The following is a 15,773-nucleotide window of genomic DNA, read 5'->3' as shown; positions in this document are numbered from 1 at the left end:
ACTCACTGGGCAGGGCGGGGGGAACTCACTGGGCAGGGCGGGGGGAACTCGCAGGGCAGGGGGAACTCGCTGGGCAGGGCAGGGGGAACTCACTGGGCAGGGGGCCGGGGAACTCACTGGGCGGGGGGAACCTCACTGGGCGGGGGGCAGGGGAACTCACTGGGCGGGTGGAACTCTGAGGGACCAGGAACTCACTGGGCGGGGGGAACTCACTGGGCCGGGGGAACTCACCGGGCCGGGGGAACTCACCGGGCCGGGGGAACTCGCCGGGCCGGGGGAACTCGCCGGGCCGGGGGAACTCGCCGGGCCGGGCGGGGGGAACTCGCCGGGCCGGGCGGGGGGAACTCGCCGGGCGGGGGGAACTCGCTGGGCGGGGGGAAACTCGCTGGGCAGGGCAGGGGGAACTCGCTGGGCAGGGCCGGGGGAACTCGCTGGGCAGAGCAGGGGGAACTCGCTGGGCAGAGCAGGGGGAACTCGCTGGGCAGAGCAGGGGGAACTCGCTGGGCAGAGCAGGGGGAACTCGCTGGGCTGGGCGGGGGGAACTCGCTGGGCAGGGCGGGGGGAACTCGCTGGGCACTGCGGGGGGAATTCGCTGGGCAGGGCGGGGGGAACTCGCTGGGCAGGGCAGGGGGAACTCGCTGGGCAGGGCAGGGGGAACTCTGAGGGACCAGGATATTTGATACAATGTTGCCAATTTCATGGTGAGAGCTTCATGCTGAACGCATTTTTAGTTAATAGTTGATACAATGTTTCAAGTTCGTTGCAGTAAGGCCATGTGTTTTTTTTTTATCAGGATATTTTCTACCTGCAGGATGCGATGTTTTAATCTGTTGGATTTATGGAGGCTGTTTTTACATAGTTGCCAAATGGTAACAGAAGTTACTTTTTAGGTTTGTCATTTTACATTTTGGATAGAGTTTTGATTAACTACATGACAATGATTTTGAGATACTTTTGTATATATAAAATACAAATACACTATATATACAAAAGTATGTGGACACCCCTTTGGATTCGGCTAATACAGCCAAACCCGTTGCTGACAGGTGTAGAAAATTGAGCACACAGCCATGCAATCTCCATAGACAAACATTGGCAGTAGAATGGCCCATACTGAAGAGCTCAGTGATTTTCAACATGGCACCGTCATAGGATGCCACCTTTCCAACAAGTCAGTTTTGTCAAATATCTTCCCTGCTAGAGCTGCCCCGGTCAACTGTAAGAGCTGTTATTGTGAAGTGGAAATGTCTAGGAGCAACAACGGCTCAGCCGCAAAGCGGTAGGTCACACAAGCTCACAGAATGGGACCGCTGAGTGCTGAAGCGCGTAGCGTGTAAAAAAAATCGTCTGTCCTCGGTTGCAACACTCTCCTCTAGTGTGCGGCGAACATAACTGTCTGTTTTGGGGTCTAAGCTGAGGCTGATGCAGGCTTTCTATGCCGTGGTATCCTCTCTTAACAATCTGCTGTGGGATTTGTGTTGTAGGACGATAAAGACCTGGTGCCAGAGTTTGTGAATTCAGAAGGCTTGATGTGTTTCATCAAGGTTGGAGTGGAGGCAGACCACAACTACCAGAACTACATTCTCCGAGGTGAGTACGATCTCGACAATCATTTTAATTTTATTTAACCTTTTTATTTAACTAGGCAAGTCAGTTAAGAACAAATTCTTATTTACAATGACGGCCTAGGAACAGTGGGTTAACGGCCTTGTTCAGTCTGATCTTTGTGTCTCAGTCTGATCTTTGTGTCTCAGTCTGATCTTTGTGTCTCAGTCTGATCTTTGTGTCGCAGTCTGATCTTTGTGTCGCAGTCTGATCTTTGTGTCGCAGTCTGATCTTTGTGTCTCAGTCTGATCTTTGTGTTTCAGCCCTCAGTCAGATCATGCTGTTTGTAGATGGGATGAACGGTGTGATCGACCACAATGACACTGTTCAGTGGCTCTACACTCTCAGTGGCAGCCTGGTGAGTATTACCTACCGTGGAGACGTGACCGCAGTGTACACACACACACACACACCATTCACTGGCCCTGAATCATAGACGGCGCGTGAGTTTCTAGTTTGGGGTAAACTCATTTTCACCATTTTTAAAATGCACTTTAATAAATAAAGCCTTCAAAGCATCATCGTATTTGCAGACTTGTGTGAGAGTCTACTGTCCGGTTGGTCGGTCTGCTGTCCGTAAGGCGCAAGGCGGTCGGTCGGTCTGCTGTCCGTAACGCGCGAGGCGGTCGGTCGGTCGGTCTGCTGTCCGTAACGCGCGAGGCGGTCGGTCTGCTGTCCGTAACGCGCGAGGCGGTCGGTCGGCTGTCCGTAAAGCGCGAGGCGGGCGGTCGGTCGGTCGGTCTGCTGTCCGTAACGCGGTCGGTCGGTCTGCTGTCCGTAACGCGCGAGGCGGTCGGTCAACCCGGCTGTCCGTAACACGCGAGGCGGTCGGTCGGTCGGTTGTCCGTAACGCGCGAGGCGGTCGGTCGGTTGTCCGTAACGCGCGAGGCGGTCGGTCGGCTGTCCGTAACGCGCGAGGCGGTCGGTCGGCTGTCCGTAACGTGCGAGGCGGTCGGTCGGCTGTCCGTAACGCGCGAGGCGGTCGGTCGGTCGGTCTGCTGTCCGTAAGGCGCGAGGCGGTCGGTCTGCTGTCCGTAACGCGCGAGGCGGTCGATCGGTCGGCTGTCCGTAACGCGCGAGGCGGTCGGTCGGCTGTCCGTAACGCGCGAGGCGGTCGGTCGGCTGTCCGTAACGCGCGAGGCGGTCGGTCGGCTGTCCGTAACGCGCGAGGCGGGCGGTCGGTCGGTCGGCTGTCCGTAACGCGCGAGGCGGTCGGTCGGCTGTCCGTAACGCGCGAGGCGGTCGGTCGGCTGGCTGTCCGTAACGCGCGAGGCGGTCGGTCGGTCTGTCTGCTGTCCGTAACGCGCGAGGCGGTCGGTCGGTCGGTCTGCTGTCCGTAACGCGCGAGGCGGTCGGTCGGTCGGTCTGCTGTCCGTAACGCGCGAGGCGGTCGGTCGGTCTGCTGTCCGTAACGCGCGAGGCGGTCGGTCGGTCTGCTGTCCGTAACGCGCGAGGCGGTCGGTCGGTCTGCTGTCCGTAACGCGCGAGGCGGTCGGTCGGTCTGCTGTCCGTAACGCGCGAGGCGGTCGGTCGGTCTGCTGTCCGTAACGCGCGAGGCGGTCGGTCGGTCTGCTGTCCGTAACGCGCGAGGCGGTCGGTCGGTCTGCTGTCCGTAACGCGCGAGGCGGTCGGTCGGTCGGTCGGTCGGTCGGTCGGTCGGTCGGCCTGCTAGCTATCCGTAACGCGCGAGGCGGTCGGTCTGCTGTCCGTAACGCGCGAGGCGGTCGGTCTGCTGTCCGTAACGCGCGAGGCGGTCGGTCGGCTGTCCGTAACGCGCGAGGCGGTCGGTCGGTCGGCTGTCCGTAACGCGCGAGGCGGTCGGTCTGCTGTCCGTAACGCGCGAGGCGGTCGGTCTGCTGTCCGTAAACGTGCGAGGCGGTCGGTCGGCTGGCTGTCCGTAACGCGCGAGGCGGTCGGTCGGTCGGTCTGCTGTCCGTAACGCGCGAGGCGGTCGGTCGGCTGTCCGTAAAGCGCGAGGCGGTCGGTCGGTCGGCTGTCCGTAACACGCGAGGCGGTCAGTCGGCTGTCCGTAACGCGCGAGGCGGTCGGTCGGTCTGCTGTCCGTAACGCGCGAGGCGGTCGGTCGGTCTGCAACGCGCGAGGCGGTCGGTCGGTCGTCCGTAACGCGCGAGGCGGTCGGTCGGTCGGTCCGCAACGCGCGAGGCGGTGGGTCGGTCTGCTGTCCGTAACGCGCGAGGCGGTCGGTCGGTCGGTCCGTAACGCGCGAGAGGGGGACGGTCTGCTGTCCGTAACGCGCGAGGCGGTCGGTCGGTCGGTCGGTCGGTCGGTCGGTCGGTCGGTCGGTCTGCTGTCCGTAACGCATGAGACGGGGACGGTCTGCTGTCCGTAACGCGCGAGGCGGTCGGTCGGTCGGTCGGTCGGTCGGTCGGTCGGTCGGTCTGCTGTCCGTAAAGCATGAGACGGGGACGGTCTGCTGTCCGTAACGCATGAGACGGGGACGGTCTGCTGTCCGTAACGCATGAGATGGGGACGGTCTGCTGTCCGTAACGCGTGAGAGAGAGAGGGTCTGGCCGTAACGCGTGAGAGAGAGAGGGACGGTCTGCTGTCCGTAACGTGAGAGAGAGAGGGACGGTCTGCTGTCCATAACGTGAGAGAGAGAGGGACGGTCTGCTGTCCGTAACGTGAGAGAGAGAGAGACGGTCTGCTGTCCGTAACGTGAGAGAGAGAGAGACGGTCTGCTGTCCGTAACGTGAGAGAGACAGTCTGCTGACCGTAACGAGAAAGAGAGGGACAGTCTACTGTCCGTAACGTGAGAGAGAGGGACAGTCTACTGTCCGTAATGTGATTAGATTGGATAGTCATCATTTAGACAAATTATATAACTCAATCACTGTTCACAAAAAACTACCGTTCAAAGAATGGCCGAGCGCATATAGTGAAAAATATCCTGAAATGACTGTAATTTTAAAGGAATTGATCCCAATCCTGGTTGCATGTGCTATATCATGAATTTATGTCTGTAAGAGACTTAAACACTAGTGTCTCTCAGGAAGTCTTTTGCCCAAATAAATGTTTTTTATTAAATCAAACACCTTGCAGCTCAGATTTCAGAACTCCTTTTTAACAGGGAAGTGAGAACAGCCAATGAGATGTGACAGACAGGACAGGGTGTGAAACTAGAATATGGTGTGAAACTATTGTTGCATAAGACTGTGTTAGAATCAAGATTGTTACTGTAGAGATGGAGAAGAGGTTCAAGACACTATACTGTAGTGAAGGGGTTCAAGACACTATACTGTAGTGAAGGGGTTCAAGACACTATACTGTAGTGAAGGGGTTCAAGACACTATACTGTAGTGAAGGGGTTCAAGACACTATACTGTAGTGAAGTGGTGCAAGACACTATACTGTAGTGAAGAGGTGCAAGACACTATACTGTAGTGAAGAGGTTCAAGACACTATACTGTAGTGAAGGGGTGCAAGACACTGTACTGTAGTGAAGGGGTGCAAGACACTGTACTGTAGTGAAGGGGTGCAAGACACTGTACTGTACTACATTCTTTGCTCTGGGTTCAATGGGAAATGTTGTTTATTTGAGGTGTAATATCGCCACCTTGTGGAGAAAATGTCTAACTGACACTATCTCTCTGCTCTCTCCCTCCTCCCTCTACATCCCTCTCTCTCCCTCCTCTCTCTTTCTCCCTCCTCTCTCTCTCCCTCCTCTCTCTCCCTTCTCTCTCTCCCTCCTCTCCCTCTCTCCCTCCTCTCTCCCTCCTCTCTCTCCCTCCTCTCTCTCTCTCCCTCCTCCCTCTACATCCCTCTCTCCCTCCTATCTCTCTCTCCCTCCTATCTCTCTCTCTCTCCCTCCTATCTCTCTCTCTCTCCCTCCTATCTCTCTCTCTCTCTCTCTCTCTCTCTCTCTCTCTCTGTCTCTGTCTCTGTCTCTGTCTCTGTCTCTCTCTCTCTCTCTCTCTCTCTCTCTCAGTCTCGTCTGGTGGTGAAGACAGCTCTGAAGCTTCTGATAGTGTTTGTAGAGTACACAGAATTGAACAGTCCTCTACTCATCCAGGCTGTCAACACTGTGGATGGCAAGAGAGGTACACACACACACACACACACACACACACACACACACACACACACACACACACACACACACACACACACACACACACACACACACACACACACACACACACACACACACACACACACACACACACACACAGTGCTGTTGCACTACACTGCTGAAGGAGCATTTCACTGCACCATTTTATACCGGCTGTAAACGGTGTACCGATGAATAAACTGAGATTAGAGAGGTCTGTTAAAAAGACAGGTTATCAACTGGACTTTGTTAGACTGAGTGTGTGAGTACACTACCGGTCAAAAGGTTTACTACATCTACTCATTCAAAGGTTTTTTCTTTTATTTAAAAGAAATATATATTTTCTACATTTGTATAATAATAAAGAAGACATCAAAACTAGGAAATAACACATATGGATCATGTAGTAAACAAAAAAAAGTGTTAAAAAAAATCAAAATATATTTTATATTTGAGATTCTTCAAAGTAGCCACCCTTTGCCTTGATGACAGCTGTGCACACTCTTGGCATTCTCTCAACCAGCTTCACCTGGAATGCTTTTCTAACAGTCTTGAAAGAGTTCCCACATATGCTGAGCACTTGTTGGCTGCTGTTCTTTCACTCTCCGGTCCAACTCATCCCAAACCATCACAATTTGGTTGAGGTCGTGTGATTGTGGAGGCCAGGTCATCTGATGCAGCACTCCATCACTCTCCTTCTTGGTCAAGTAGCTCTTACACAGCCTGGAGGTGTGTTTTGGGTCATTGTCTTGTTGAAAAACAAATGATAGTCCCACTAAGTCCAAACCAGATGGGATGGCGTATCACTGCAGAATGCTGTGGTGGCCATGCTGGTTAAGTGGGCCTTGAATTCTAAATAAATCACAGACAGTGTCACCAGCAAAGCACCCCAACACCATCACTCCTCCTCCATGCTTCACGGTGGGAACCACACATGCAGAGATCATTCGTTCACCCACAGCGCGTCTCACAAAGACACGGCGGTTGGAACCAAAAAATCACAAATTTGTACTCATCAGACCAAAGGACAGATTTCCACCGGTCTAATGTCCAGCGACGGGCGTATCTAACTGCAAGTCAAGTGTGTGTGTGTGTGTGTGTGTGTACATGACTAATCTAACTCTCTGTATCTACAGGTGTGAAGCCGTGGTCATACCTGACAGAGATCCTGGAGGAGAAGAATGGCACAGACACCGAGCTGTTCATCTTAACCATGAACCTCATCAACAAGGTGAGACTGAGCTATTCACCTGAACCATGAACCTCATCAACAAGGTTAGACTGAGCTCTTCACCTGAACCATGAACCTCATCAACAAGGTTAGACTGAGCTCTTCACCTGAACCATGAACCTCATCAACAAGGTTAGACTGAGCTGTTCACCTGAACCATGAACCTCATCAACAAGGTTAGTGAGACTGAGCTGTTCATCTTAACCATGAACCTCATCAACAAGGTTAGTGAGACTGAGCTGTTCATCTTAACCGTGAACCTCATCAACAAGGTTAGACTGAGCTGTTCACCTGAACCATGAACCTCATCAACAAGGTTAGACTGAGCTGTTCACCTGAACCATGAACCTCATCAACAAGGTTAGTGAGACTGAGCTGTTCACCTGAACCATGAACCTCATCAACAAGGTTAGACTGAGCTGTTCACCTGAACCATGAACCTCATCAACAAGGTTAGACTGAGCTGTTCACCTGAACCATGAACCTCATCAACAAGGTTAGACTGAGCTGTTCACCTGAACCATGAACCTCATCAACAAGGTTAGACTGAGCTGTTCACCTGAACCATGAACCTCATCAACAAGGTTAGACTGAGCTGTTCACCTGAACCATGAACCTCATCAACAAGGTTAGACTGAGCTGTTCACCTGAACCATGAACCTCATCAACAAGGTTAGACTGAGCTGTTCACCTCAACCATGAACCTCATCAACAAGGTTAGACTGTTAAGGTCTAGTTGCAATGAATAAAGTAATAACCACCAAATAATGTAGAAACTCATTGTATGTACATGAGGATCTCTCTCTCTCTCTCTCTCTCTGTCTCTCTCTTTCTCTCTCTTTCTCTCTCTGTCTTTTTCTCTCTCTCTTGCCATCTCTCTCCCTCTGTGTGTCTCTCTCTGTCTCTCTGTGTGTGTCTCTCTCTGTCTCTCTGTGTCGCTCTCTCTCGCTCTCTCTTTCGCTCTCTCTCTCTCTCTCTCTCTGTCTCTGTCTCTGTCTCTCTCTCTCTCTGTCTCTCTCTCTCTCTCTCTGTCTCTCTCTCTCTGTCTCTCTCTCTGTCTCTCTGTCTCTGTCTCTGTCTCTCTCTCTCTCTCTCTCTCTCTCTCTCTGTCTCTGTCTCTGTCTCTGTCTCTCTCTCTCTCTGTCTCTGTCTCTCTCTCTCTCTCTCTCTCTCTCTCTCTCTCTGTCTCTTTCTCTGTCTCTCTCTGTCTCTCTCTCTGTCTCTCTCTGTCTGTCTCTGTCTCTCTCTGTCTCTGTCTCTCTCTCTCTCTCTCTCTCTGTGTGTGTGAACCCAGACCCTGGCTGATTGATCGACTGATTGTTTAATTAACTCTGTCTGAACCCAGACCCTTGCGTCCCTCCCGGACCAGGACTCGTTCTATGACGTGACCGATTGTCTGGAACAGCAAGGGATGGAACACATTATGCACAAACACATGAGCAGCAAGGTCACTGAGCCAGACCTGAAACAACAGTTCACCATATATGAGGTAACACACACACAGACGTTCACACACGTCTTCCTCCTCCTCTCCCTCCTTCCTCTTTTACTAAACTGGAGGTTCCTCTGTCGTGTATAGAGGGCTCTGAGGCACGAGGACGGAGAGATGGATGCTGCACCTCACATCAGGAAGGAGAGGAGGAAGGTGACAGCCAGCGAACAGGAGGGCAGGAGGAACAGGAGATCTTCAGCTCAGAACCTCCCCGACATCCTCTCCTCTTCCTCCCCTACTACATCCAACACTATCGCTCTCTCCTCCTCCTCCTCCCCTACTACATCCAACACTATCTCTCTCTCCTCCTCCTCCTCTACTCCTCTCTCCCCTTCCACCTCCTCTCCTTTCTCTCCCACCTCGTCCACTCTCTCCCCTTCCACCTCCTCTCCTTTCTCTCCCACCTCCTCCTCCACTCTCTCCCCTTCCACCACCTCTCCTTTCTCACCCTCCTCCTCCTCACCTTCCAACAGTCCTACAGCAGGGCTGAGTAGGACCACCTCCCCTCTCCCCTCCTCCTCCCCCTCCCATAGCTCCTCACCCCTCACCCCAACCTCCAGCCCATCAGACTCTGGTTCTCAGAGGTCCTCTCCTCTACCGCCCCCTGAGGTGACCAACGGTACTGCAGCTTCCCCGTCTCCCACTGAACAGGAGCCCAAGGCAACCGCCAACCTGTAAGTGTTGTGGAACTAACCAACAGACCTGTGTGCGTCTCTGTGTGCGTCTCTGTGTGCGTCTCTGTGTGCGTCTCTGTGTGCGTCTCTGTGTGCGTCTCTGTGTGTCAGCGCGTGTTGCTCCCTGTGCATGGGCTTGACATAGTTCACTGTTAAAGCCTCTAGCCAGTCCTCATAGTTCACTGTTAAAGCCTCTAGCCTCTAGTCAGTTCTCATAGTTCACTATTAAAGCCTCTAGCCTCTAGTCAGTTCTCATAGTTCACTATTAAAGCCTCTAGCCTCTAGCCAGTCCTCATAGTTCACTGTTAAAGCCTCTAGCCAGTCCTCATAGTTCACTGTTAAAGCCTCTAGTCAGTCCTCATAGTTCACTGTTAAAGCCTCTAGTCAGTCCTCATAGTTCACTGTTAAAGCCTCTAGTCAGTCCTCATAGTTCACTGTTAAAGCCTCTAGTCAGTCCTCATAGTTCACTGTTAAAGCCTCTAGTCAGTCCTCATAGTTCACTGTTAAAGCCTCTAGTCAGTCCTCATAGTTCACTCTTAAAGCCTCTAGCCAGTCCTCATAGTTCACTGTTAAAGCCTCTAGCCAGTCATTTTGATTTCAGTAATTGTATGTTGTGTTTTTAGATGGCACTGTGGCTTCCCTTCCTCTAGGAGGCAGTATAGTTATGGAGCATCAGGCCAAAGGCAGCTGTCTGTCCCTCACCAGTGTTACCTATCCTGTGGTTCAGACTATACTGTAGTGATGATGACAGTCACAATGTGGACCCAGCTAGTGGAGTTAGATTTACTGTAATCAGCTAGTCCCCATCAATTTGTGTGTCTCTGTGTGTCTGTCTCTGTGTGTGTCTGTCTCTGTGTGTGTCTGTCTCTGTGTGTGTCTGTCTCTGTGTGTGTCTGTCTCTGTGTGTGTCTGTCTCTGTGTGTATCTATGTGTATGTCTCTGTATCTCTGTGTGTCTGGGTGTGTGTGTGTCTGCGTGTGTGTGTGTGTCTCTGTGTGTGTCTCTGTGTGTGTGTGTGTGTGTGTGTGTGTGTGTGTGTGTGTGTGTGTGTGTGTGTGTGTGTGTGTGTGTGTGTGTGTGTGTATGTCTCTATCTCTGTGTGTATCTCTGTGTGTGTGTGTGTGTCTCTGTGTGTGTCTCTGTATCTCTGTGTGTGTCTCTGTATCTCTGTGTGTATCTATGTGTATGTCTCTGTATCTCTGTGTGTGTGTGTCTGTGTGTGTGTGTGTCTGTGTGTGTCTGTGTGTCTGTGTGTGTGCATGCGCAGCAAAACCGTGTGAATTGTCACATTATTTACCCAGTTGATCTCATCAGCTAATGGTCATGGTAGGTTGACCTGCAGGCCGTGCACCAGCATGTTGTCATGGTAGGTTGACCTGCAGGCCGTACACCAGCATGTTGTCATGGTAGGTTGACCTGCAGGCCGTACACCAGCATGTTGTCATGGTAGGTTGACCTGCAGGCCGTACACCAGCATGTTGTCACGGTAGGTTGACCTGCAGGCCATGTACCAGCATGTTGTCATGGTAGGTTGACCTGCAGGCCGTACACCAGCATGTTGTCATGGTAGGTTGACCTGCAGGCCGTACACCAGCATGTTGTCATGGTAGGTTGACCTGCAGGCCGTACACCAGCATGTTGTCATGGTAGGTTGACCTGCAGGCCGTGCACCAGCATGTTGACCTGCAGGCCGTACACCAGCATGTTGTCATGGTAGGTTGACCTGCAGGCCGTGCACCAGCATGTTGTCATGGTAGGTTGACCTGCAGGCCGTACACCAGCATGTTGTCGTGGCTTCTCTAGTACTTTATGTATGCCTGTTTTGTTGCTGTAGTGGGCTGATTGGGTGAATGTGCTTCCATGCGCTGTTTGTGCAGATAAATGAACAGCTTTATTCAGCTGATGTTTGTTCTGTGAATTTAGAGAACGTGTTCTTCACTGTCCAGCGTTTACGTGTCCGTACTGAAGCAGTGCCCTGTTTGGAATCAGGAGCGTAGTAAATCAACATGTTGCCTTTCTCCTAAATACTTGTCTCTTTTTTAGCGTCTCCATTGTGCATCTACGTTCTGTTGCTGCTGTTCTCTGTCCTCTAGCCTGTCTGTCTGTCTGCCTGGTGTTGTGGGTCTGTCTGCCTCCTTGGTTTCTCATTTGGTGTTAACCCTTTTCTCGGTGTCTGAAATATATGGTACCCTATTCCCTATATAGTGCCCTACTTTAGACCAGAGCCCTATGGCACACTGTTCCCTATATAGTGCCCTGATCAAAAGTAGTGCACTATATAGGTAATAGGGTACCATCTGATAAGCAGCCGTGATGAAACCATGGTTGTTACCCCTGTCCTCTCTCTCCCTGGTCCTGTCCTGGCTGTACCACTAGGGGGCGATCATTCCTCAGTCACCACATGTCCGCCTTGGGGATCAGTAGGAGGTCACGGCTCTTTAACAAGGCTGGTTCCATCTCTGAGGAACCTGCTCCTTCTGCCTCTCCAGCAGCAAGCAGGTCTGACTACACCTCCATCACTCTCTCTCTCTGGATCTCTCTCTTTCTCTGGATCTCTCTCTGGATCTCTCTTTCTCTGGATCTCTCTCTCTCTCTCTGGATCTCTCTCTCTCTCTCTCTCTCTCTCTCTCTCTGGATCTCTCTCTCTGGATCTCTCTCTCTCTCTCTCTCTCTCTCTCTCTGGATCTCTCTCTCTGGATCTCTCTCTTTCTCTGGATCTCTCTCTCTTTCTCTGGATCTCTCTCTCTTTCTCTGGATCTCTCTCTCTTTCTCTGGATGTCTCTCTCTCTCTCTGGATCGCTCTCTCTCTCTCTCTGGATCGCTCTCTCTCTCTCTGGATCGCTCTCTCTCTCTCTCTGGATCTCTCTCTCTCTCTGGATCTCTCTCTCTCTCTCTCTCTGGATCTCTCTCTCTCTCTCTCTCTCTCTCTCTCTCTCTCTGGATCTCTCTCTCTCTCTCTCTCTGGATCTCTCTCTCTCTCTCTCTCTGGATCTCTCTTTCTCTGGATCTCTTTCTCTGGATCTCTCTCTCTCTCTCTGGATCTCTCTTTCTCTGGATCTCTTTCTCTGGATCTCTCTCTCTTTCTCTGGATCTCTTTCTCTGGATCTCTCTGGATCTCTCTCTGGATCTCTCTCTCTCTTTCTCTTTCTCTGGATCGCTCTCTTTCTCTGGATCTCTCTTTCTCTTTCTCTGGATCTCTCTCTTTCTCAGGATCTCTCTTTCTCTTTCTCTGGATCTCTCTCTCTTTCTCTGGATCTCTCTCTCTTTCTCTGGATCTCTCTCTTTCTCTGGATCTCTCTCTCTCTCTTTCTCTGGATCTCTCTCTCTCTCTTTCTCTGGATCTCTCTCTTTCTCTGGATCTCTCTCTCTCTCTTTCTCTGGATCTCTCTCTCTCTGGATCTCTCTCTCTCTCTGGATCTCTCTCTCTCTCTCTGGATCTCTCTCTCTCTCTCTGGATCTCTCTGGGTCTCTCTCTTTCTCGCTCTCTCTTTCTCTAGATCTCTCTCTTTCTAGATCTCTCTCTTTCTCTTTCTCTCTCTCTGGATCTCTCTCTCTCTGGATCTCTCTCTGGATCTCTCTCTCTCTCTCTCTCTCTCTCTCTCTGGATCTCTCTCTCTCTCTGGATCTCTTGATCTCTCTCTCGATCTCTCTCTGGATCTCTCTCTCTCTCGATCTCTCTCTCTCTGGATCTCTCTCTCTCTCGATCTCTCTCTCTCTCGATCTCTCTCTCTCTCTGGATCTCTCTCTCTCTGGATCTCTCTCTCTCTGGATCTCTCTCTCTCTGGATCTCTCTCTCTCTCTGGATCTCTCTCTCTCTCTGGATCAATCTCTCTCTCTCTCTCTGGATCTCTCTCTCTCTGGATCTCTCTCTCTCTCTCTGGATATCTCTCTCTCTGGATCTCTCTCTCTGGATCTCTCTCTCTCTCTGGATATCTCTCTCTCTGGATCTCTCTCTCTCTCTGGATCTCTCTCTCTCTGGATCTCTCTCTCTCTCTCTCTCTCTCTGGATCTTTCTCTCTCTGGATCTCTCTCTCTCTGGATCTCTCTCTCTCTGGATCTCTTTCTCTCTCTCTCTCTCTGGATCTCTCTCTCTCTCTCTCTCTCTCTCTCTGGATCTCTATTTCTCTGGATCTCTCTCTTTCTCTGGATCTCTCTCTTTCTCTGGATCTCTCTCTTTCTCTCTCTCTTTCTCTGGATCTCTCTGGATCTCTCTGGGTCTCTCTCTTTCTCGCTCTCTCTTTCTCGCTCTCTCTTTCTCTAGATCTCTCTCTTTCTCTAGATCTCTCTCTTTCTCTAGATCTCTCTCTTTCTCTAGATCTCTCTCTTTCTCTAGATCTCTCTCTTTCTAGATCTCTCTCTCTCTGGATCTCTCTCTTTCTCTGGATCTCTCTCTTTCTCACTCTCTCTTTCTTTGGATCTCTCTCTTTCTCTCTCTCTGGATCTCTCTCTTTCTCTCTCTCTGGATCTCTCTCTCTCTCTCTCTGGATCTCTCTCTCTCTCTGGATCTCTCTCTTTCTCGCTCTCTCTTTCTCTGGATCTCTCTCTTTCTCTGGATCTCTCTCTCTCTCTTTCTCTGGATCTCTCTCTCTCTCTTTCTCTGGATCTCTCTCTTTCTCTGGATCTCTCTCTCTCTCTTTCTCTGGATCTCTCTCTCTCTGGATCTCTCTCTCTCTCTGGATCTCTCTCTCTCTCTCTGGATCTCTCTCTCTCTCTCTGGATCTCTCTGGGTCTCTCTCTTTCTCGCTCTCTCTTTCTCTAGATCTCTCTCTTTCTAGATCTCTCTCTTTCTCTTTCTCTCTCTCTGGATCTCTCTCTCTCTGGATCTCTCTCTGGATCTCTCTCTCTCTCTCTCTCTCTCTCTCTCTGGATCTCTCTCTCTCTCTGGATCTCTTGATCTCTCTCTCGATCTCTCTCTGGATCTCTCTCTCTCTCGATCTCTCTCTCTCTGGATCTCTCTCTCTCTCGATCTCTCTCTCTCTCGATCTCTCTCTCTCTCTGGATCTCTCTCTCTCTGGATCTCTCTCTCTCTGGATCTCTCTCTCTCTGGATCTCTCTCTCTCTCTGGATCTCTCTCTCTCTCTGGATCAATCTCTCTCTCTCTCTCTGGATCTCTCTCTCTCTGGATCTCTCTCTCTCTCTCTGGATATCTCTCTCTCTGGATCTCTCTCTCTGGATCTCTCTCTCTCTCTGGATATCTCTCTCTCTGGATCTCTCTCTCTCTCTGGATCTCTCTCTCTCTGGATCTCTCTCTCTCTCTCTCTCTCTCTGGATCTTTCTCTCTCTGGATCTCTCTCTCTCTGGATCTCTCTCTCTCTGGATCTCTTTCTCTCTCTCTCTCTCTGGATCTCTCTCTCTCTCTCTCTCTCTCTCTCTGGATCTCTATTTCTCTGGATCTCTCTCTTTCTCTGGATCTCTCTCTTTCTCTGGATCTCTCTCTTTCTCTCTCTCTTTCTCTGGATCTCTCTGGATCTCTCTGGGTCTCTCTCTTTCTCGCTCTCTCTTTCTCGCTCTCTCTTTCTCTAGATCTCTCTCTTTCTCTAGATCTCTCTCTTTCTCTAGATCTCTCTCTTTCTCTAGATCTCTCTCTTTCTCTAGATCTCTCTCTTTCTAGATCTCTCTCTCTCTGGATCTCTCTCTTTCTCTGGATCTCTCTCTTTCTCACTCTCTCTTTCTTTGGATCTCTCTCTTTCTCTCTCTCTGGATCTCTCTCTTTCTCTCTCTCTGGATCTCTCTCTCTCTCTCTCTGGATCTCTCTCTCTCTCTGGATCTCTCTCTTTCTCGCTCTCTCTTTCTCTGGATCTCTCTGGATCTCTCTCTTTCTCGCTCTCTCTTTCTCTGGATCTCTCTCTTTCTCGCGCTCTCTTTCTCGCTCTCTTTCTCGCTCTCTCTTTCTCTTTCTCTCTTCTCTAGATCTTTCTCTCTCTTTCTCTGGATCTCTCTCTTTCTCACTCTCTCTTTCTCTGGATCTCTCTCTCTCTTTCTCTGGATCTCTCTCTCTTTCTCTGGATCTCTCTCCCTCTCTTTCTCTGGATCTCTCTCTCTTTCTCTGGATCTCTCTCTTTCTCTGGATCTCTCTCTCTCTTTCTCTGGATCTCTCTCTCTCTTTCTCTGGATCTCTCTCTCTCTCTCTCTGGATCTCTCTCTCTCTGGATCTCTCTCTCTCTCTCTCTGGATCTCTCTCTCTCTGGATCTCTCTCTCTCTCTCTCTGGATCTCTCTCTCTCTCATTCACTCACTCATGTCTCTACTGTGGTAAAGTCCAAATGAGAACAGCGGTCTGACTTTGTAACATGTCTCTACTGTGGTAAAGTCCACTAAAGCTACCTGAGAACAGAGGACAACAGAGGTCTGACTAATTAAAGTGGCAGTGAAAGGAGAGGATTAGTCTTAACACACTGAAGAGTGCTTGTACCCTGCTCTCCTGGTTTCAGTCCCAAATGGCACCCTATTCTCTATATATAGTGCACTACTTTTAACCAGAGCCCTATAGGGAATAGAGTGCCGTTTTGGGATGCAGGCCAGGAGAGAGCAGGGTACACGGGCTGGGTTCGAAATGGCACCCTTTTCCCTTTGGGTTCTGGTCATAAAGTAGTGCACCAAATAGGGAATAGGGTGCCATTTGGTGACGTAAACCTTGCTCTGTGCTTTAACACAGCTGAGCAGGTCTGGAGAAAAACACTTAGTCCATCATTTCTCTTAGATG

The 15,773-nt window shown here is 50.9% G+C and overlaps 1 protein-coding gene across 4 annotated transcripts in view; it reads left to right on the top strand.

Annotated features, from left to right (window-relative positions):
• The window catches only part of LOC145859164 (FH1/FH2 domain-containing protein 1), a 232,819-nt gene extending 219,369 nt beyond the window's left edge, over window positions 1-13,450 (top strand). Inside the window, exons 5-11 of one of the 4 annotated variants that reach the window (XM_082958030.1) lie at window positions 1,485-1,590; window positions 1,869-1,963; window positions 5,552-5,663; window positions 6,811-6,905; window positions 8,251-8,394; window positions 8,485-9,071; window positions 11,448-13,446. In XM_082958030.1, the coding sequence (XP_082814156.1) occupies window positions 1,485-1,590; window positions 1,869-1,963; window positions 5,552-5,663; window positions 6,811-6,905; window positions 8,251-8,394; window positions 8,485-9,071; window positions 11,448-13,332 (3,024 nt within the window). In that variant the 3' untranslated portion in view covers window positions 13,333-13,446. The other 3 variants (XM_082958033.1, XM_082958031.1, XM_082958032.1) reach the window with 3 other exon arrangements.
• Window positions 13,451-15,773: the final 2,323 nt, after the last annotated feature.

Source organism: Salmo salar, chromosome 11 (genome assembly GCF_965601325.2).
Source record: "Salmo salar chromosome 11, fSalSal1, whole genome shotgun sequence".
NCBI lineage: Eukaryota > Metazoa > Chordata > Actinopteri > Salmoniformes > Salmonidae > Salmo > Salmo salar.
This window is presented reverse-complemented; position numbering and strand designations above follow the sequence as displayed.